Source organism: Venturia canescens, chromosome 2, assembly GCF_019457755.1.
Source record: "Venturia canescens isolate UGA chromosome 2, ASM1945775v1, whole genome shotgun sequence".
NCBI lineage: Eukaryota > Metazoa > Arthropoda > Insecta > Hymenoptera > Ichneumonidae > Venturia > Venturia canescens.
In genome coordinates this window covers 20,032,307-20,055,823 of record NC_057422.1, presented here as the reverse complement: position 1 = coordinate 20,055,823, position 23,517 = coordinate 20,032,307, and the positions used below count along the sequence as shown (strand labels likewise).

At 35.8% G+C, this 23,517-nt stretch overlaps 2 protein-coding genes across 6 annotated transcripts; one reads left to right on the top strand and one right to left on the bottom strand.

Annotated features, from left to right (window-relative positions):
• The first annotated feature begins 412 nt into the window (after nucleotides 1-412).
• pink (WD40 repeat domain-containing protein pink) lies at nucleotides 413-6,005 on the top strand. The gene is made up of 6 exons (XM_043413537.1): nucleotides 413-738; nucleotides 913-1,023; nucleotides 1,453-1,686; nucleotides 1,794-3,907; nucleotides 4,004-4,121; nucleotides 4,662-6,005. The coding sequence occupies exons 1-6, from the start codon at nucleotides 655-657 to the stop codon at nucleotides 4,911-4,913; spliced, it is 2,913 nt and encodes a 970-aa protein (XP_043269472.1). The 5' UTR covers nucleotides 413-654; the 3' UTR covers nucleotides 4,914-6,005.
• A 3,880-nt stretch (nucleotides 6,006-9,885) lies between these two features.
• On the bottom strand, nucleotides 9,886-23,440 carry Cpsf6 (cleavage and polyadenylation specificity factor subunit 6). Of its 5 annotated transcripts, none has more exons than XM_043413538.1 (11): nucleotides 23,318-23,440; nucleotides 22,411-22,635; nucleotides 21,212-21,439; nucleotides 20,436-20,939; nucleotides 19,956-20,082; nucleotides 17,620-17,733; nucleotides 16,425-16,714; nucleotides 14,380-14,677; nucleotides 13,513-13,777; nucleotides 11,693-11,773; nucleotides 9,886-11,063 (listed from the first exon to the last, which is right to left on the bottom strand). In XM_043413538.1, the coding sequence occupies exons 1-11, from the start codon at nucleotides 23,372-23,374 to the stop codon at nucleotides 10,895-10,897; spliced, it is 2,358 nt and encodes a 785-aa protein (XP_043269473.1). In that variant the 5' UTR covers nucleotides 23,375-23,440; the 3' UTR covers nucleotides 9,886-10,894. The 5 variants fall into 5 exon arrangements, with proteins under 5 accessions (XP_043269473.1, XP_043269478.1, XP_043269474.1 ...); XM_043413543.1 differs by having other exon boundaries at nucleotides 16,425-16,597; nucleotides 23,318-23,389; XM_043413539.1 differs by having other exon boundaries at nucleotides 20,451-20,939; nucleotides 23,318-23,389.
• Nucleotides 23,441-23,517: the final 77 nt, after the last annotated feature.

The following is a 23,517-nucleotide window of genomic DNA, read 5'->3' as shown; positions in this document are numbered from 1 at the left end:
CACTGATCGTTAATACATTTTAATTCCTTCAAAAATAAGAAAAAAAATCCATAAGGAAACATAACGAATAATGAAAATTTGGGCATAAATTTCTGTAAAAAGAAGAAATGAAAACTTATCGTGCAAGAAAAAAGATCAATCGATTCGACCTTTATATTTAACTGAGATGTCTAACGTATCGTTCGATTATGCAAGTTAAAGAATGGAGAAAAAAAAACAATAAATAAAATAGAATTTTCTTGGAATTGTTACAAAAATTATACGTATAATGCATAGACTGCTGCTGTTGCGAGGGCGCCGAGTGTTTGGAAACCAATTGTACAGAAAGTTGACTGAATCGACCACAGATCGCGCAGTGGTCGCCTAAAATCCGCAATATTACGAAATAGGACAGCGGGTGGTAAATTTCCATTCGCGATTACGATTCAAGTGTATGCCAGTGTTTCATTGGGATAAGTTAGTTTACAATGCGAATATATTAGTTTCGGTCCATCGTTGACGCATGGCATTGAACTCTTGGTGTATCAATGCAGTCTATTATTGGCACTAAAACGAGGGGAATCACGCAGTTTATTGTCGAACTCGTTACTCGCGTTCCTTTATATCGAACGACCCCCGTCAATTTTGCGAAAGCACCAGCTGACGGAGGAGAATATGCAAGGTCTGATGATTTTGTCAGAATGCGAGGAAATTAATTCGCCTTTACATAAACCTATAGCAGCCACTCAACGTATTAAGGTAGAAAAATTAAGAAAACATTCATTCGTTGAAACAAAATAAAAAATGTCAAAGTTGAAAGAGCATATCGATTGTTATTTTCGAACATCTGCTTTTTGGAATGTTCATGTTGTATGTTTTTAATAAATATCAATTTATTATAAATATGTAAATATATATATATTTTTTATACAGTACACGTGCATCAATGTTTCCACAAATTACATAGTTCTTGGATCCACCAGTGGGAGCCTTTATTTATTTATCCGTGAACCATGTACATTCCAACAATTGATTCCCTTATCGGTGAGCAATGGACTAAATTAAAGTTTTCACTGGAGTACAATTGAAATTTTTGTTTATTTTATCTAAAATTGATTTGTACAACGACGCTGAAGTTTCCAACGTTGGAGTCCAACGAAATGAACGAAAAAAACGTTTGTAATTCACCGATTTTTTATTTCACGAATCGTTGGTGCAGCTTGAAAAACTACGAATCGCAAATTTGGCAGGGAACAAAATAAGAGAATTACTGGAATTATTGGAGAGTTTTTTTCGATCATTTCGTTGGACTCCAACCTTGGAAACTTCAGCGTCATATTTGTACAATGATTTTGCATTAACAAAAAAAGAAATTTGATATTGAACCCATGAATTGAAGCTTTAGTGTTTTTATAATCCTCTCAATATCATTTGGTTTTCTAATCTTTTTTTTCAATTAATTATTCTATCTAGGAAGGGCCAGTTTCTTGTGTGGTTATATCACCAGACGAAAAAACTATTGCGCTTGCCACAAAACGCGGAAGCGTTTGTTTGATTGGAATAAAGCCCACTGTCAAACTTTTGGCTCTATCGAGTGAGCATCTTGGTGAAATGGTGACAAGCCTCTGCTGGAATAACAATAGTTCGGAGATTTATATAGGCGATGGAATTGGAAAAATATCAACTATGCTTCTCTCCATTTTTAGCGTAACTTATATTATTATTCTAGTGTTAATTCTATGTTCCAATGTCCGTTTGAAGTTTCATTGAAGTTGGTCATTGGCATTTAACGAAGGGTTTTTCTTTTTCTCTAGGTAAACGGAATGTTCCAAGCTCCTTCGTGCGCTTTAATGCATCTTGATTCGACGATAGTGCAGATGGAATTTTCGGGTCATCACTTGCTCGTTTCAACGATGACACGATGTTACATTTGCGATACAGCGCAGGAGCAGTTCAAGCAAATAGGAAACAAAGCACGAGATGGTGAATTTGGGGCTTGTTTCTTTTCGGTTAAATCTGGAGAGAGTGAGACAAAGTTGAAAGTATCGAAAAAAAGTGAGAAAGACAGAGAGGAAACTGTGATAAATACAATGATGGAAACGAACGGTGAATCTGAAGAAAATAAGGGAACGAAAATATATTGTGCTCGTCCAGGCTGTCGATTGTGGGAAGTAATGAATAATGGAACGGTGATAAAAACTCATCAATTTAAAGAAGCACTTGCGATCCCTCCATCGCCAGTTTATCGTACGGGCGTAAATAAAGTTTTGAAAAATCGTCAAATTGAACAAAATTGGATTCCCCAATCAACGAGCCCCAACTTCTCGCATCTTTATGTTCTCTGCGGCAAATATTTACTGACTCACACTTCAGGCTCGATTTACGTGATTGATCCTACAAATGCAGCAGTAATACTGTGGAACAATGAGTATACAAATATTACTACAGCACGTACGATCGATGATAGAATATATTTAATGCGCGAAAGCGGATCATTTCATTGTTTGAGATTGGCAACACCCGAAACCCTGATTCTTAAATGCTACGAGGAAAAAAATTACATCGAATGTTTGCGCGCTTGCAAGGCTTTGAAGCCCGAATTTCTAAACAACAGCACAATTGGTAAAAAATATTCGGCACGTTTATCGAACGAGGATGGAGAAGGAACGATTAATTCAGCCTGCGAACACTACGAAATTTCGTCGATCTTGGTACCGATCATTTCGTTGATACAATCCAATTTAAACTCCCAACCAATTAAATTGAACTCGGGCATTGTTGTCGTAAATTCGGGAAAACTTCGTTCTGACGAAAAACAGAATTTCGATACATATTTGAAGAAAAATGGTATCAACGAACGGGACAATTTTCGAAAGGATGAAAAATTCGAGTCTGATGAAATCGCTCTCATGACAACAGATGATTTGGATCCTGTTATCAGCGAGAATTTCGTGAAAAATCAACAACACTCGAATGAGGCGAAGAAGAACACTGCAAAAGATACTGAAAAGTGTCTCAATCTCATGTCTGCTATGAATATCAATATTGAATCGTCCAACGGACATGAGGCTTTATCAAAAGACCTCCTTGAGTCTACTCTCAACGAAACACATCCTGACGAAATTGATGAGACAACTTTAAAAATACAAACGGAACTGAATCCCGTTTACGTATTGATCAATAGCTTGAAGCCAGTAATGAGCGATATTGAAATGGAAGATATTATAATAAACGTAAGAAAAACTATGAGTGAAATAAGAGAGAATTACGTCAGAGTGGAAAAGCTCAAAGATTTTCTTTACGAAATTTTACGTTCGACGCAGAGGCATTATTACCATATATTATTGGACAACATAACGATAGAAGTATTGTATAATACTAAAAATGAGAATATCGTGAATGAAGTAGTCAAGTCATTCCTCGATGTTAATATTTCGTGCATGACTGAATGCACCTGCGGATTTATTTATCCGAACAAAACTCCGCAAGAGCCAAAGTTTTTGGAAATTGGTAAAACGTTGTTAGATAAATTTTTTAACGATGCTAAACGCGAAGATTGCATCAAATTATGTAACAACGTTACTTTTATGTGGCGATATTATTTACCAATGTCCATTGTCGATTTCACGATCATAGACGATATTCTTTGTATGTGCCTTTGTACGAGAGACAATGTCGTTTTGTCAACGATATTGCCAATGCTCGATGTCAGACAGTGGGAAATTGCTGTTAGATGCATTAGAGACATGGAATCAGGAATTTGTCCTTGCTGTGGGAAAGAGGACGAAAATTTACGTACTCGGAATAAAATGGAAATCAATTGGAGCGAAGTCGCCCGAGAACTCATGAAACGCGAAGGCACTTCGTCGGCCATGACTTTTCTTGTACTCATTGAAACCGTTCTGCCAAATGTCAAACTGGACAAGAGGTACGAGTCAATTTCGTTTCAAAATTATCTTTTATTCGTATATTAACAGTACAAAATAATTCTCAATCACCCGTCTTGTTTTTTTCTCATTCGCAGCATTTTTCAATCGCTCATATTTACTAAAATTCTGGATCATCATGGACTCGAGCTTTCTGTGAATTTTGATAAAAATACTCCGGGAAATCAGGAATACGGAGCCATGTGTTCTCCAAAGGTATCTTGCTCTTCCATTTTAGTCAATAATTCAAACATATTTTGCATAAATGCCGATCGTTCTATGGAAAAATGAAAAAAAAGCAGTACTAGGCGTTCACAAAAAATAATATAAAACCAGTCCTAAAAATTTACAAATGTTAATACTCATCGAGTTGTTAACGAATTCTTTAAAAACATAAATCGTATGATAAAATATCAAGTGATTTTCCTCTGCCAGTTGAATTTGTTTCGTCGATTTCTCCGACGAATTTCTTTGTAGATTTTTTTTCTCAGAATTTCAAAATAATAATCATAAACTTCGTTTAAATTCTGCCCAATCTAATTCGGATTTAGTAATTTGAATAAAAATAGTCTCAAATATTTCTGAAAAAATTAGCGTAACTTCCTCGAGATTTAGTACAGAAAAAATGATTCGCAATAAATTATGAAAGTAGAGATTGGCTTAATATTCCTTAAAAAGAAGTACTGTCTTATGTAAACATTCGATTGCATTAATCGACGTTCCACAATTAAAATTGTTGCTCTTAAAATTTTACAGATCCAGGAACAATTGCTAGAATCAATTGAAAAAGATTTGGAGAGGCCAGTAGAGAGAAATATATTTGGCGGGGGTCCCCATCACTGGGGTCGACGATTTCTCGCGAAATCATTGATCTGTCCATGTTGTACGCTCTCATTACAAACGCCTATTTTGCTAGGAGATAACGGAATTTCATTATTCCCATGCGGCCACGTTTACCATGTCAGTTGTCTCATTCAAAGAAAACTTTCGAGGTGTAATCTCCACTAGTAATTCATTAAAGATATAAAATTCGATAAAACTAAAAAAAATACAGCCACTCGTACAATATACCGAATACAGAAGCGAATTAAGAGCATAACATTCAGCGCATGGACAGAAGTTATCCACCGAATTAAGAATCTTCACCGACTGATTTTATTACCATTTGTAAAAATGTTTTCGCCGTTATTCTTGCTGTTTTATAGTTGTACATTGTGAAATTGATAGTCACATTCTATAGCGTGTCAAGGTACAAAAACAGTTTGTGCCAAATGAATTCTCCTCATTTTGTACTTCTGATATTTGATGAGAATTCTAACGTACTTTTTCTTCTCTATCTGTGCCAACATTTATGCAGTTCGCTATAATTTGTCGAACAAATAGCGATTAGAACCGTAGAGTAACGGAAAGTTAATGGAATTTCGAAATACTTTAATTAGACTACTCTTATATTTGAGAATGTTTTGCACGCATATTCTTATTGAAGTTTATGAAAATCGATAACTGAAGGGTAATTTTGTTGATGGTTGGATGGAAGAAAATAAGAATCTCAATTGTATGGATGGTTTGAAGATCGCATTAGTAATGACAATTTTTTTACAATGCTTTTTAGAACAAATATTAATATAGTTTTTTAATAATCAATTTTTATTTTTTTTACACTGTTTGTACTTGCTGATAATATTTAATCAAAATCTTTTTATTTCATTCGATAAAACTGCTCGTTTAAGAGTGACTTCGTACTTTTTACTCGTATCATCTTTACGTTAATTGTTAAAAGACACAGTTCTTGCTCGTATAGTTGGAAAAATAACATTTTATTTATTGGAACACCTAAACTTCGTCCTGAAAGACTTTAACTTATCTGGTTATGAACTTGTAAAATATGGATTTATATAGTATAGAATAACGAATTGGTAAAAAATGATACGAAAATATTTAGCGCGTCTATCATTCGATGGAATACCAAAGTCAAATTTGTTCATTCAAACTTATCACGTCAATAAGAATAATAAGGCGCCGAGTATTAGAACTTGCAAAATTATAAACATATCCTTGTACGATTAAATTTAATAAATCGGTCAAATTTTTCTAACTCTCTCCATCGAATTTTTGAAACTTGTATTACGATCAAAATAGACATGTCATCTACATTTCAGTTGAATTTTGCATTGTACTGAAAATACGATGAAGCTGAAGTCAAGATTATATTTCAGAAATAATTAATAATGAATCAATTCCTTAATAAATAAAAAAGAGATTATTGATCATTCTTTATTCAATTTCCACTGTAATGAGTGCTACAAATTCCGTTTCATCACAATAAAAATAAAAGAACTTATTTTCACACTTCAATTGAATTTTGTCTTCCAGTGGAAATACAAAGAACTTTAAATAAAACATGATTTTATAATAAATTAAAAATAAACCAAGTCGTCGATAAACACAAAAAAATTTTTGACCATTTTCCTTTACGACCTGCAGCACATCGTAATGAGTGTTTCAAGCCTTCGGATCGCTTATTAAATTTCGGATTATAGTAAAAACGCGTTTTTAAAGTTTTTTTTTTCACAGAAAGTATCGTTTCCTTTCAAAATCAATTTTCTTGTGGTCGCAGTGTATTTTTGCGTATATAAAAAAAAATTGTAGAATAATTTATCCGGTGAGTACAAATGTATTGATTATGATGTAAGGTACGCGCGGCAAGCAAGGTTTCGCTTCCAAGTCGATATAATTTCGGAGCTGTGTAATTATTACTGTCGAGCAATTTTTTATCCTGTTTTTTTTCGCTTTAATTATTCGTCAAAAAAATTGTATTCAAACGGTACATATGCGTATAAAGGTGTTTTGTGAAAAAAAATATATCAATTAAATAACACGAGATCACAAGAATTTCCAGTCTTTTCCGACACTTACCTTACACGATATATTTATTTTCGGTTAATCATAGCTCGGAGTGTACGATTATAGTAACAAGAGAAAAAAATATTATTGAATACTGTTAATTGGTCGCCAGATCAATAAAAGAATCTACGAAAATATTGATCGTCTCCCGATCAACGAAAGTCAGTCTTAAAATCGTATGAACATTATAACTATTATCACAGCTAATAGACCCCAAATTTACTCGCCAGTACTCGTGCCATGAACATTTTACTCACGTTCGTTTCTAGTTGTAAAATCAATGAGACGTCTTTGTATTTCTATATATGTATAATAATAATAATAATAATAATTCGAAAAAGAGAAATCTTTTTATATCTCGTATTCCATTTCACTGTACTCTCACGTTATTTATAATTCTTGTTCTCAAGGATTTCCCTTATTCTCTCGTTCAATGATTACGTTCAAATGTTACTTTTTTTAAAAAAATATCAAGAGTCTCGGAAAATATAAGAGTAAGCTTTTCAATAATTTTCCTCGCACTTCCGTGACTGATAAAAGGCATCAAAAACAATTTTTCTTTTTATCGTTTCAACTGAATAAATTTTTAGATCTACATTGAAATACTTTATATTAAGCGATTACAAAAAATAATAATTTTTTCTCGGAAGTATTATTCGAAGAAAATTCTATGGTCGAATATGAGTTAAATATCGCACGCACGTTACGGCAGGTTAGAATCGGTCTAGATTTGTACTTTTCAGTCTTATAAAATACAAGTTCGATCACAGAAAAACACAGCGATATATGCATGACGAAGCAAGAATATTACTGTATATAAATTTAGATATTGACTAGAATAATACCTATGTTTTTTTTCGTTATAACGATTGTTTAGAAAACGCTCGCGGCTGAAATGGCGGAAAGTGGAAAAATAAAATATAAATCATACATCGGTAAATGTGATAAAACATCGAATTTCACTCACATAATAGCAAAATGAAAACGTAAAATAAATCTACGAGATGAGTAAGAAGCGATTCGATGTCCTTAACACCAATTTTTGAAACATCAACGGTTTTTCAAATGTGTTTTCTTTCCTGTTTTCCAATTTCGTTTCAACGTTTTTGAATGAGAAAAAAACGTACATTTACTCGTTGTGGTTATCGAAGCTATTTTATATATACACCGTATGAAAATCGAATATAAAATTGAGCAAATGAATAAACAAAAAAAATTGTCACTTCTTACGTATTATATAATATTTTGGAACGAATGTAAACCAGGAACTTTGATTTTTCCAAAATTCAATAAACACAAAAAGGAAATAAAAAGTAATTCCTTCCCTAAAATTAGCTCAACGCTCGACTATCGTTCAACAGCCTTAAATACCGATCGGCAATCACAAAGAATAACAGTATGATACCACATTATTCTTCTCTCAAGGTTTTACTCCGCTTTGGAACGGTTCACCGATGAGTTTTAATCATTATGATGTATACCGACATAAACTAAAAATGAAATATATAATGCAGTATCATACTACGCTTGTCTTACGAGCTATTACATGAAATACAGAGATAATTAAGAGTAAAATACTTCAGCATGTACGATATAAAACTTACCCCGTACGTCCGTACGCATTAATCCAGGACAACAAGCCAAACGAATCTTATGTTACAAAGATTCGTCGATGTTTTAGAAAAATATAAAACGCATTTTACGGATATCGATAACATGTTTTGGCTCTGAGAATATTTCGCATTGATTTGTCGAATATTTCGTTTTCAAAAAGCGTGATATTAAAAAAATATTTTGTTTTTGGCACGAGAAAAAATATAAAAATGAAAAGTTCCAGGGAATTAAATATTCCGTAGATCAACGTTTTTACGAAATTGAACAAGTAAAATTTCTAAAAGCTGCCAGTTTTTGTAGCTTTTCCAGTTATATGGTTATGACTTTTACATTTTTTTGTCATGAATTGTCGTATTCGTATCTGCATTTTCAGATGAGAGATCACAAACGTTTGATAGAATGAGTGTGTAAAAGTAGGTCGTTTCTGATTGAACATAACTTTGGTAAATAGACCTAATTTTGAGCCGGTTTCTCATCAACTTCGCCTTTTATCTGATATTTTCATAAATGCATGCAGTAATCAACTTGTACTTGCTTGAGTTATGAAACGAGGAATCGGGATAATTTTGATTGGACATACTACAGGATATAACTACAATTCGCAAAGTACTTTGTGAGAATGGAGTGTCCATTAGGTTACCGTTATTATTTGTTTTTTTTTTTTTTTTTTCATTCTATTCTTGGTAACATTGCGTGTTTATAAATATTAATATTTTGGAACGCCCGATTCTCACGAAGTCGATACAAAACTACAGCTCTGTGCAGCGTGTCTTATGAATGATAGATGTGTGCACTGCATCCAATAAATATGGGCAGTATTGACGAACGAGAAAATTTCAACGGCGAGATTTGAAGTTAATGAGGATTTTTTCTTCATTTTATTCGCTAGTCCGTGCGATCTCGAAATATCATTTTTAATAAGTTATTGAAGAATCAAAAATATTTTTTTCACCTTCTCTCGAGAATGTTTGGATTCAAGCGAATGTCATTCGATCATGATCAGCGATTTGAAAGAAAAAAAAAGGTAATGACCGAAATTAAATATTAATGATAATAATGGTAAATTTTTTCAATTGATAGTACTGAAAAATTGAATGCAAAATCATCAATTTTTTGGACTGTCGGAACTCATTGAGCGAAGACACACGAATGATTTTTTTTCGGTCGCTGATAGTACTCGAGATTGCACGATACGACTCACGTTGATGCACGCTCCCGTTTTGTGCGGTTGAGCACACGCATATTCGCACGATTTTCTACAACTTTTCATACATCTAAATCATAACACATTTCACGGGACCGGGTCGTGTTCGACCTTTCATGATTTTGTTTTTGCTTCTTTTTCAAAACAATTATTTCAACTCTCGTATAAAACGAGATTGATAATAAATATCAATTGCCTAGTGTATATGAAAAAATTAACAATTTCCAGGATACCATGTGCACAGATCAAAAAAGTAAAGACATGTTTATCATGTATATTTGGAAAGCGAATATTTTTTTCTTTTTTTATATGTATTATAGTATTAAGATACAATCTTGCTTCGACGTGTTGCTAGAAGATCGTTGAAATTCATATTGATGACTTTTTCATTCCTCTTGAGGTGTCCGACGTAAAGTAGCATGAAATCTAGTTGTTCCTTAAAATCCCGCATTATATTTTCGATATTGTTATTTTCGTTCTCGTTTAGATTTTCCGTTATACTTCGTTCTTGATATCTTGCACGGTTGTTCTTTCTGTTTTCGTGTTTCTTCTGTCCTTTCCCTCCCTCGTCCCTCACTAAATATTTCCGACATACATATACTCAATTTGTAAAACCACACACATAGTCAATTATCGTCATTGTCGGTTGGCTACTAAAAAAAAAGTATGATCAGCCGAATTTCATCTTTTTAGTTTTTTCCTTGTTAAATCTATGTCAACGTTTTCTCAACTACAGAGCTGATACATATATATATATATGTATACATGTAAATTATAGTTATCGTATGTATATAGTGTGTCGAAGAAAAACCCATTGTGGCAAATTGGAAAAGCAATAAAAAAACGAAAAAAAAAGGAAAAGAAACTTTAAAGGCTCTAAACAAAGTTTTCAATTCGCCGTAGATAAAGCGAAGTGGTGAATTCATTCGGTTGTCAGCCTTCGATGAAGTGTTTGAAAACGAGGGTTTTGATAAAACTTCATTATACATCTAACACTGTTCAGTCGGTGTTAAATTGTTATTTCATTAGTCGTTGCAACAGTCCGAGAAAAAAATGCGGTTGATCACGAAGATGAAGGAGAATGAATCGCCCATTGGTTTCGAACGAAAAAAAGATACATGGAACCCATGTTCTAATTTCTTGCACGGTGCGATCGTCATTTTTGGGTCAAGATGCGACGTCAGTTTTCGTTTTCTAATTTGTTTTTTCTTTCGTGGCATTTATTTTGTTACTCTCCCCTTGCTATTTTTTATTCCGTCTCTGTCTTCTAATGTCTGGAACGATGCGATGAATCTCCTCTCTCGTCGCGACGATCCCGTTCACGTTCTCTTTCACGTTCGCGTTCTGGTTCTCTCTCCCTTTCGGCTGGTCTTCTGCTGGTTTCACGCTCTCGGTCTCTCTCTCGTTCGCGTTCTCTGTAGCGATCGTCATAATACCTACACAGTACACGTGAGCCCATTATCTTACTACAACGTTTACATCTTTACTTCGCTTTTTTTTTTATTTATTTTATATACGACTCTGTATGATTGAAATTCCACAATATTTGCATGACGAATGAAGAAAGAAGGAAAATAAACAACAACGGAAAAAGAAAACAAAACATTGCTTGTGAATTGAGGTACAAAAAATATTCGTCATTACATAAATGGGTGCGTGACTTGTGATTAAAATTATCAAAATTCACTAGAGTGTGATGATTGTTTTTTCGATGGATAATATTATCCCAATACATTGTTCATGAAAATATTTTTCATGTCACAAAAATGTCGTATTTCCGTTAATTAGTAGTGCAAGTGAAATTATACATAATTCATTAATTTTCATATTTCTTATGCAATTATTTAACAGTAGATTTACGCCGCTCGATAGGAAAGCTTCGTTTTCCCATTGGAAGTACGTCACACTGACACTCTTCCCCAAATCTAGTGTTAAGGGAAAAAGGAAAAAGTATCGAACGCATTCGTAGTGTTATTAATATTCACCGGCCTCCTCATCCTCTCGTTTTCTGTGCGAGAATTTTTACTATCTTAAATATAGGACAACGAAAAAAAACGTGATTTACCTAGACGGCTTGGCGGACGATACTGGAGCCGTTTCAGGCGGCTCTTCCTTTACTCTCGGTCTGGCTGACTGACGCGTCGTACTAATGAAAAATGTACATCTTGTTATGAGTTTTGTTGTTACGCTCAAATACTTCGGTTTTTTAACACTCAACCATGAATAACTCATGTCTAAATTAAATTCTGGCTATACAATGGGGTCTGAAAAAATCGACGCTCCGTTGGAAGACGGTGATAAAAAAATGAATCTACCAATTCAGAAAAAAAAGATTTTCAAGTTTGTCTCGAACCAGACCACATTGTACATACAAAACATTGATCGGGGTACGACTTCTATTGACGAATTCTCATTTCAAGAATTACACGTTCAATGTTACATTAACTCGTGTTAATTCGGCATTTCAATGATTATGACGATATGTTGTCATTGATCATGTGTTCCATGGTTCACTTTGCCTTCGCGAAATGCACATGATAATCCGGACATAATTTCGCCAATATTACAATAGCATAAACTTAGTCGATTGAAACAGTGAACATTTCGATTGATTCGAAGTCATTATATATAATACACAATTTTTTTATTACTTGAAGAAAAAAAAGTGGTATTTTTCTTCGATATCACAATTTCGGATACTGTTTTTTGGAGCATTGACGAATTAGTTTATTTTTGCATATTCGCGAATTTAATCTTTCTGGATGGTAAGAAGCTGATACGAAAGATTAAACTCGCACTTCAGATGTACATTTTGGACTAAAAGTTAGACTCGGAAATGAAAATCGGAAAGTAGCAAAAAAAAAAAAACAACACGAACGCACATTCCCGAAAAATAAGAGCGAATGTTTCACTTAGTTTTCCAAGACATTTTTGGTTTCACGTTTCAATTGCTCTCGTTCAAACCGAATCGTTAGATTTTCTGTACAAATTTTTTATCCATCAGTTTCTCGAAGGGAAAAATCACCGATCTTAACTTTTGATGGTCCATCGTACAAGAATAATATTTTTGAAGACGATTTAATATCGTGCTTAAAATATCGAGTGATGCTCGAAAAGGGTTTGAATTTTTATTTGAAAAATTCTCGCAACGATAGATGCAGTTAATAACCAGATCTGCTGGAGTTTTGCAAATAACAAATTCTTTGATGCTTCACAAAATTTAGATATTTACATATTTCGTATATTACGAATTCGATTGTTTGTTTGTGTATTATATTTTCTGCGTTTATAGAATGTTGCATCGATTCGGTGGCGCGGAGCTTCTTTCGTACGTAGCGTATGATATAAATTTTAAAATAAAACAATGCTTCACAGTAGTCCTCAAGTGGACCTGAAATTATCAAGACTAATAAACGTTCAAACGTATTTCCTTCATCAGAAATCTTTGTATTTTCTTAAACACTTTTACGCAATGAGGACAAATAGCTTATGACTAAACCGCATTTCTTAATTATGAAGCTCTGACGTTATTTCCAGTATATAATGATCGTACAATCTCGATGATCTTATTCTATCTAAACGATCGAAGAGAGTCTTTCCTGCCTTACTTCCACGATAAAACATGATTCAGGAAATTAATTTAAAAAAAAAAAAAAAACAATAAAGAAGACTCGCGCGCAAGACATTGGTTCACGATTCCGATATGATACGCAATTCAGCCCAAAATATATCGGAGTAGAGTACTTCAAGGCGATTTTCATAAAGATCATTTCGCCCCATCGAAAATTAATCAATTTGAAACGACCCTCTTCAATAACCGTTTCGTTGCTATGTCATATAGTCAAGTTTAGAATGAAGAGATGAAGCTTAGAACGTATTTCTTACCTCTCTTCGCGGCTTCGCTCTCTATATTCCCTGTCGCGTTCACGTTCACGATCCCGCTCCCTGCTGCGTGATCTCTCCCTCGGATACGGCTCGCTGTAGTAACGTTCACGCTCGCGATCACGATCACGATCCCTTTCGCGATCACGTTCCCTGTCTCTATCACGATCACGCTCCCGACTGCGCTCCCTGTATTCACGATCACGACTTCTTGACCGCTCTCGACGTCGTCTGTGACTCCGTTCTCTATCGCGTGAGCGAGAACGTTCTGGAAGACAACATATAAAGGAGATTATACGATGATGACAGAATCATTTCATTTTTAGATGCTTCTCTGATACTTTCATATATTTCGTCTTTCAAACTTCAAGAGTTGATTTTCATCGATAATGAGAAAAAAAATTATTCGATATTCGTGTTCAATGATCTTGTAGAATGGTTTTACATATATTTCTCTCAACAAAATTCAAAAGCTTCTAGGCTGTATTACTGGCAATTTCTTTTTTCTTTATTTTTCCACGAGCAGTTTGTGCCATTTTTTCATTTTTCTGAATCTATAGTAAACAAAAGTATAGTTTTGTGCGTCTGCTTTAAAAATTCGATTAAACGAACTATTGTTTTTTAACTCAGTTTCAACGTACCCCAGTGACATTATTACTATGACAGAAATAATTAAATATTCGGAAGTATCGCTGTTTGTGCGTCGTAGAAACATATTCAAAATTTGTAAAGTGTGGATTGTTTAAAAATTGACTCGTGTTATTGCTATCTATAAAAACGCAAAATAAACTCAGGCGAGTATGTTTCTTTCCGTTACAATTTTCAAAGTAGAAGGATTTTTTCATGAATGGAAATCTTTTATACATTTACCTCGTCGGGCCGAACCGTAACTCTTGGTTTCCACTCCCCTGAGCGTATCTTGGAGGGAACTTATCAAAATTTTACATCGATCGTCTGCCGCAACCTTGGATTGTTTGATGAGTGATATCGCGGTGACCAAGGTTTCTATGGCACTAGCGTATTCACCCGCTGCAGCGTCCGATACCGCACGGGCGATAGCGGATGATGAAACGGTTCGATTACGACCCATTATTTCTTCGAATTCCTGTTCCGTCAAAGGGGGTGGACCTTCGGCACGATGATCAGGTCCAGGTGCACCGTAGGGTGGCTAACGAAACAAAAAAGAAAACAATAAAAAATGTCATAACCAATGAAAAAGCAGCCGAAATTCGATTCGAATTTCATTCAATACTCGACAATGAAAAATAAGTTTTTTTTCTCAATACTACGAAAGAAAACTGCAAAATCGTCCGATTTTTTTTCATAAATTTCATTCTTAGATTCCCAAAAAATTGGCTCATTATCGCAGTCAAGCACTGCATACTTAAGGTTGTTTAGAAGAAATACATCTTCATGCCGTATGCACATATACGAGCATACAAATGAACGCTTAGAAGCGCGTCAATCGTGACAACATTGTACACAGACAACTGTTTGAAATGAGCGTAGTGTCCTAAAAACTTTAGTGATAATCATTGCCCGTCTCACTCGACAGCGTTGCCCTGTCGCGAACCTTGAAATTTTCCCACTCAAATTCTCATACGATTTTTATTACAATAATTTTTTTCTCAAAAACTAGATGGTAGATCATGTTTTTTTTTTTTTTTTAATTTTTTCTACAGAAGATACTCTAACACTGTGTTTTTTAAAATCAAAATCGTCAGAACCGTTCTCGAGTTATTTCGGTTCACATTTTTTGTTTGACGACTACCATGTGTTCAGATGGGGAAACCACAGAACTTTAACTTGCAATATGTGAAAAACTAAACGGTAGAACTACTTTTTTTTTTTTAATCGATTCGTTAGATTTTTCTGCGCGACATATTTTTTTCAAAATTTTCATCAGAAATCGGGTTTTGGTATTGAACAACCTTGACGCAGTAGGTAGTCGAATATTCAAGCAATATCCCTGCAAAATTCAAGTTGATTCGGAGCTTATTTACGGAGAAAAAAAATCGCAAAGTTACGTACTTTTGAGCGCATTAGTACAGCTTTTAATGGACAGAGCCATGCGCAATCTTACTAAACTCATGATATATTTGTACATGCCATTGAACTTTTATTGAAAAAATGACGGCGTAATCTCTGAAATATTCCGCGTCAACCAGTACCAAAATTTTTGGGCTTTGGAGAATTTCTTCGAAGATGTAGTGAGATAAAGATTGAAAAACGTGTCAAAATTCACTCCAAACGAGTGAGTGTCTGATAGGCGTGGCAACACTGCAGTGTCGCGGCAGCAGGAAGGGGGGGGGGGGGGTACATTAGATTGAAAGAGCGCGTCCAAGTCAATTATTCTGCGCCCAAATGTTATTTTCGACTTTTTTGGAGGAGCTATGGTTGCAGATGTCAAATCATCACACGTTGATGAGATGCGTTTCCGAATATTTTGTTTTTGCTTCAACCACTTCCGTTACACACTTATTTTTCCACATTCACTTTGCTCACGATTCACGATCCCGTAATTCAAACATTTTTTTGTCTGCAAAAATATATAGAGCAAGTGACACCGTTCAAAATGTTTTTGAGGTTGTGTTGCCATCAGCCATCAGCCGGTAACGAGCCAGGCTCGAGCCTGCGTTATCAAGCACGGGCGACAAAAGGGCCCCGACATTGCCGCGATTGTTCGTGATTTTATCATTTTCAATTAAATGAAGGTTAAACCATTGAAAAATGAGACAAGACGAGATATCATGTTAACTGTGATGAAGGATACGGATAATGCTAATTTGGGCATTTGCATCGAGTAAATAAAAAAATACTGGTGGGAAGCTACGGCGCCCAATGTATAAGCATAGGAAAGTTACCCCCATTCTTCTTCTAAACAACCTTAATGATCGTGCGTAATTCTCTCTCACCTGGGCTGATGGTGGACCATAGCCATGAGGAGGTGCGTGTGGTGGTCCATGGGGTTGTCCATGGGGGGGTCCGTGAGGAGGACCATGAGGCGGGCCATGAGGCGGACCATGCGGTGGTCCAGGTGGACCAGGCGGCCCGCCTGGATGTTGACCGGGATGTTGATGTGGTGGACCTTGCGGGAAGAAGGCCGGATTAACGTGAGGCGCAGGACCTCCAGGAGGTCCTTGCGGTGGACCTTGCGGTGGTCCACCGTGACCTTGTGGTGGACCGCCAGGACCTGGCAACATACCTGAAGGGATACCACATCAATACTACCATTGCTGGTAGATCGTTTGAAGTAACGCTTGTGCTTTTGAATTTCATGAAAAAATTCATTTTTATTTTGATAAAAAAAAAAGATTGAAAGAAAAAGAAAAACAAGTTAACGATACCACGACTCGGTGAGGTCATAATTACATAAGCTGCCAACGAACATGCGGTCTACACTAACTAAGAGGAAAAAGTGAATAAATTTAACAGGGTAAAACTCGATTGTTTTACGCTCGAAGAATAATAATTGCATTTTCAAGTATGCACTTTCTACAATATTATTCAGATGTTTGTTGTTTTTGAAAAAATCATTACAATCGACTTAATGTGATCATATAACAGGACTTTTGACAGCATTTTCGAAACATTTACTGCTCGGAACGTTTGCATTGAAATTATATTATTAGCGCCACAAGCGTTCTCAAATATTGTCAGTAGCCCTTCAAATTTGAATCCTTGAGACAGTTACTGCGTTCTTACTCGTCGAATTTATCGATGATTGAGGAAATTTACTAAACTGATTACCGCAAGTTGCTGTAACTATCTCAAGTAGCCGTGGTCCCTAATAAAACGTTGAAGACAACTTCCTCGAATGTTATTTTAGTGGTGAGGTATATGTTTAAGAATGTAGTAAACTATGCAACGGAACCGAAGAGGACCCAAATTTTCTTAGTGTGAATTGTTCGCAAATATGCGATTATCAATTTTATCAACTAATACGAAAATTTCTATGGACTATAATAAGAAAAAGACGTATTTAACTTTACAAATTGAGGTCCTCCACGTAGTACTTGTCAATGGTACGACATTAAAAAATACAAATAAACAAAAATAATTACTGATTACGAGGGGATAAAACGAGCTCAAAAAAAAATCGATTCTCACCACCCATCGAGCCTGGAGGTGGTCCCCTTTGAGGTGGACCTTGTCCCGGTCCTTGAGGACCTTGCATATGCTGATGCTGCGGGAATGGTGGTCCCTGCGGTCCGTGATGCATGCCTTAGCAACAAAAAGTTTATTATTTTCTCTTCGTAAAATCAGTGTCGTTATTTATAATGATTTTCAATTTTGAATGTTTTACGATTTTGGATCATCATTTTTGTATTGAGAATCACTTAAAGTGGGAATTTACACTCCCGTTCAAAAATCAACGGAATCAAATTTAAGAATATGGATCAGTCGACTAACCTCACCTGAAATTTTCCAAATCGAAATTCTTCGACATTTTGACCGATTAAAAAAAAGCGCTGTCAGCCTACGCAGGACGATGACAAAAATCGGCTGACAAAGCTTTTTTTTAATCGGTTAAACTGTATCAAAAAATTTCGATTTCGAAATTAGCAGTTATCTTTCTCGCATTCACGGTTGCGATATACCGACTGATCCATCCTCTTAACCCGTAGACACCACACTCCCTTTGAGGTCACACACTCACCACACTAGTGCAAATTTGCACTTTGGCTTTTCAAAACTTTTTATTTCATCCATAAATGCATGGAATTAATCTTACAGCGAAACTTTTTAGGGGTAACATTACTTAGTAATGGATTACAATCATTAAAAAAATTGAAAAATAAAGTTTTATGATAGAAAAATGACTAAATCAAAGAAAGGAATTTTCAAGTTCTAGACACGTGAAATTTTCGTGGGTACAAATTTGCACCATTGTGGTGTCTATGCGGGTAAACATGATTTTGAAAAGGACAAATTGAGCTTTAATTTGCCGCTTCTTAAATTTGTTTACGATTTTTTTTTTAATTGGCACGCGCTTTAAAACAGCGCCATTTTTCTATAAATTTTTGGCCTGCCTAAACGGGCTAGTAGAGATTTTGTTCTCTACTTTTCTCCACGACAGCTTTGGAGGGGATGGAAAAGCTTCATTTCCGTTTTTTTTTTAAATATCGTTCAATTTTTTTCGCACGGTTATCTTAATTTTAGTTAAAAACGAGGAGTTTCAGAAATTGTGGCGTATTTCGAAAACTTTGGGGGTTCCGAAAAAATGTCAAGAGGGTAAAAAGCTGTGTCGGTTTATAATAAACTTGTTCTAATTATTTTAGATTTCTTTTTTGGAAATTTTTTGGTTTCAGTCCTTTTCGCTAAGTCTCGACTGACAGTAACTCGAGAATTGTGGGGTTTGGGATAAATTTCAAGAGGGAAAAAGTTTCAATTTATAATTTTGAATTCACTGACATTTTTTCAAATTTTTTGTCAATTTTTTTAAAACAAGAATTGTCCTGTTGCATTACGAATCTGCGGCCGATGGTCCCGTGTTTGTTGCCTTGGTCGGACATACTTCTCATCTCTGTCGAGAGGACACTTGGAGATGGAAGAAAAAATGGAGCAATCGTTAATATGACTTAGCCACCACAATCTCCTAACTTAAATCCGATCAAGCTGTTGTGGGAGGAGCTTGATCGGAAAGTTAGAACAACCTGTTCTTCTTCTACCAGCGATTTGTGGCGAAAGCTTTAAGATGCTTGGACGAGTTCGGATCAAGCCATAATCAACAAATTAATCGAGCGAATGCCACGGCTTGTTAATGCAGTCCTCAAAGCCAAAGGTGGCTTTTTCGATGAAAAACAGGTGTAAATAAGGTAAGAGATCAAATGAATAATTTTTCCAATAGTAATGATATGCGATAAAATCTATAAAAAGCAACTCGCTTGTTTTGAAAAAATTGATAAAAAAATTTGAAAAAATGTCAGAGTTCAAAATTATAAATTGAAACCTTTTCTTTCTTGACATTTTATGCCAAACTCCACAATTCTCGAGTTACTGTCATTCGAAACCTGGCTAAAAAGATTGAAAACAAAAAATTTCCAAATATGAAATATGAAATAATTATAACAAATTTATTAAAAATCAACACAACTTTTTACCCTCTTGACATTTTTGCGGAACCCCCAAAGTTTTCGAAATACGCCACAATTTCGCGTGCCAACTAAAAAACAATTGTAAACAAATTTGAGAAGCGAAAAATTAAAGCTCAGTTTGTCCTCTTTAAAATGACGTTTGTTAAATTTGATTACGTTGATTTTTAAACGAGCTATCGAACTTTTAGTGTGGGCAGAATATTCGACGGGTGAATCCAAACTTTTGAACAAGAGTGTATATCTATGTAATGAACTATTGGGCGTTCTTTGTTACAACCTACAGAAAACTCGATCTGTCACCAGGCATAAAAATTTAAAACGGACGTCTAAGAATTTAAAAGCACAAACCTGGCGGTCGATTCCAGTCAGGGCGAGGTGGAGCTCCTCTTGGATCACCAGGTGGTCCTCCCGGATGTCCGGGTGGTCCACGCGGAGGTCCCTGTCCAGGTGGCCCAGGGGGCCCACCGTGGAATTGCTATAGTATGAAAAGCCAAGTATTAAATCTGAATTCTGCAATTTACGTATTTCTAGTTTCTAATAATCTAGCAAACTCTGAAAACAAATTTTGGAGTTTTAAACCTTCAAAAAAATTCGGTATAAACAATATGCTATTGGAGTGATGAAGTCGAATTGTGGAATTGAAAACTCATTCTAGATTTGTTTTTATAACAATAACAAGTTTACCATTCGATCACGAACCGTGTTTGACAGCCTCGGAAATTACCAACCAATATAACGATTTTTGTTATATTCCAACGATGCAAATTTCAACATTCATCGAATGTTGATACTTCTTTGTCGCTTTTTTTTTATTAATGTAAATTTTACCATTCGGTCACGCACCATCCCAGGTGGCCTGTGTTGCCCAGGCCCAGGTCCTGGTGGACCTTGTTGAGGTGGTCCACCCGGTCCGTTTGGTCCTCTCGGAGGTCCAGGAGGTCCATTTGGTCGTGGGCCGTTCCAGTGACTCTGCTGATATCCAGGTGGTGGCGGTCCTTGATTCGGATGGCCAGGAATCGAATGATGAGGCACTGGCCCTCCCATCGGTGGCCCGTGCATCCGAGGTGGCCCTTGTTGTCCTGGTCCGCCAGGTCCCTGAGGTCCTCCCATTCCAGGAGGCGGCAATCTCTGCGGTCGCGGACCCTGAGGAGGACCCATCATCATTCTAGGGCCGTGATTTTGTTGTGAATGTTGCATATGTTGATTCACATTGATGTGTATTCCGCGTTCGTGCGACGAAGGCGGTTGGTGCTGATGTGGATTATTGTGAGGACGCTGACTCTGACTCTGTTGCGGGGCTGGAGCTGGTCTTGTCTTGCATTGCGACTCAAACTAGTAAAAAAAATTGTCTTAATGATGGGAACAACATTTTTAAATGTTATTAAAGTTTGCTTCCATCGAATGCTGTGGGGTTTCTTTTCAAAAAGTTTTAGATTTTACATTTTTTTTTCATTGACAAATTTGAGAATTTATAACTGCATTCTAGCAATGCTAGTTCCGCCATAGAGACGAATAATTAATTAGCTTAAACATGAGAGCAAGATCAGCATTCTGAATTTCTTAAATGTTGCAGAATTGTCAAATTATTGGCTCTTTCTGCACACCTGATTCAAAGCTTGTTTCGTGGGAAACGTCACGACAGGATTCTGTCCGTGAAGATCCTTTTTAGGAAGTCTTTCCATGCACATCCTCATACTTTGTTCCGAGCCGAGCGACACTACGCAGAAACCTTTGGACTGGCCGTTCGCACGGTTCTCGAAAAATTTCACTTCCACGAAATCCGATACACCTATACTCTGTACTGCATCTGTGATGTCCTGATCACTTGTCCACTGTAGAGAATTATAGATTCATTCGATCGATTTTTACTAATTCAAGGTAAAAAAGCAAACCTTATGATATAAAAATATTGATGTTATTAAGTCACATTTCAGATGATTTTTTTTTTTAATTTTTGACGGATTTTGGAATATCTAACTAAATATAACTGTGTTCAATCATGTAGGAAATATTTCTGTGCTCCTGTAATGAATAGTTAAATTTTTCAGACATATTCAAAAAATTGATTCTTCTATAAACACAGCAATGTTTTAGACTTATTCACCTATGAAGTTTGCAATTTTCAACCGAATGCATAAGGTTTTTTGCCAATTTTCATGTAACACGTTTTGGGTTTCTTCGAATACATTCGGGATGAATTTTTCATTGTGCATCCAGCTTTAGTTCCTTGGAATGGAATTCTCCAGTTATCAAAAAATAAACATGGTTTCTTGCATTCTCACAGTGAAAATTCAAACACTACCATAACGATCACCTCGTTGTGCTCTATTCACTCAGCTCCAAAAAAAAGTTTTTATATATTGGATCACAAAGAAAATGATAATCTTAATTTCAATGACAAAGTTTGAGAGCACGGATCAGTCGGTATATTGCAACGGTGAGTGTGAGAGGGATAACTGCAAATTTTAAAAGGGAAATTTTTCTACACCATTCGCCCGATCAAAATAATAAAAATGCCAGCCCATTTTTGCTGTTGCCCTGCATGAGCTGATAGTGCTTTTTTTTCAACGGTCAAACTGTGTCAAAGAATTTCGATTTCGAAAATTCCAAGTGAGATTAGGTGACTGATCCATACTCTTAATAGGAGAATGGTTCAAGAGAAATCTTGAAATTTAACAGGAGAAACTAGAATGTTTCTGCAGAAAAAAACTTTGGTATTACAGAAAAGCATCGACATGAATGAGAAGTCATTTTTTTAATACAGAAGGGTCGTGGTGCACTGTAGAATTGATGTGCGACTTGCCCAAGTTAGATTGCCGATATAAAGTTGATGGCGTCTGCCAATCTGATTGGGTTGAATGTTATTGCCCAATTGGTGATACGGAGCATTGCCATTTGTTTCTTCGTTGTTGGAAGTGGCATCTCCATCGATAGAACCGCTGTTTCCACCAGCAGTGCCACCATTACCTCCGGAAGGAGCAGCTATAACGTCGTCGTAAAGATCGACGCCATCACCCGCAAATTCGTCCTAAAAATGAACAATTCGGGAATTAGATAATATTAAATTTGCATTAACTAAAAATTACCAAAAGCATTTTGGAAAAAAAGTGAAGTTTCAATAAATAAAGCATGTACGCGATCACGAAAAAATTGATCGAAAGCGAACTGGAAGCTGAATTATAATAGAGAAATTTGTTCATTGACCGACAAGTGTTACGATTGACTTTTGACAGTGTTGAGTGTCGAATATCAAGGATTCGTAAATATTAGCTAATTTGTGAGAATTTACGGGCTGAACGGCGTAACTCAGAGCTTCAGCTCCATTTTGATTTTCTGACCGCGCATCTTTCGATGAATATATCGACATACAACATCGATAGAACTCAACAATGAAGAACCGCAAGCACTTATGAACATGCTAATTTTCCAAACAAATTGATTCAATTACAAACGGTAATCAATCATCAAATAATAAATCGGTTAAAGCAGGCTAAGTCGTAGCGGTATGTGCTTGTCGTTTTTTACACCCGGACGATCGCGTTATCGACTCACCACCATGACGCCGACAAGTTCAACGAACGTTTTTTTTTTATTAAATTGTTTACAAACCCGGTGTTTACGAACAATTGTTCAAATCCATTACCAAGAATGGAAGTACTTTTAAGGTTTTTATTCAGTGTAATAATGGTTTTTTTTTTTATTCGCATTACCTGCGCAAAATCTTGCTCGAGATCATCGGCGTACAAATCAATGTCACCGTCCGCCATTTTACGCACACCGACGCTCACTAAACTTCTGTGGCCTCCCTTGCTTGAATCCGATGCAAGCGCCAGTTGGCCGTACCCCCGCGGTTTTATTTGCCTATGGGCTTTTCAACATTTTTGGCTTTTTCGCAATCGTTCGGAAATTC

Bases quoted from the DNA above. Each gene is read 5' to 3' on its own strand.
- pink (XM_043413537.1), top strand. From the start codon at position 655: ATGCAAGGTCTGATGATTTTGTCAGAATGCGAGGAAATTAATTCGCCT. The intron at 739-912 runs GTAGAAAAATTA...TTTTTTATACAG, and splicing joins CAGCCACTCAACGTATTAAG to TACACGTGCATCAATGTTTC. The intron at 4,122-4,661 runs GTATCTTGCTCT...AAAATTTTACAG, and splicing joins GAGCCATGTGTTCTCCAAAG to ATCCAGGAACAATTGCTAGA.
- Cpsf6 (XM_043413538.1), bottom strand. From the start codon at position 23,374: ATGGCGGACGGTGACATTGATTTGTACGCCGATGATCTCGAGCAAGAT. The intron at 22,636-23,317 runs GTAATGCGAATA...GTTCATTTTTAG, and splicing joins TCGAGCAAGATTTTGCGCAG to GACGAATTTGCGGGTGATGG. The intron at 11,774-13,512 runs GTAAGAAATACG...ATTTTTCATTAG, and splicing joins GAGCGAAGCCGCGAAGAGAG to TACGACGCGTCAGTCAGCCA.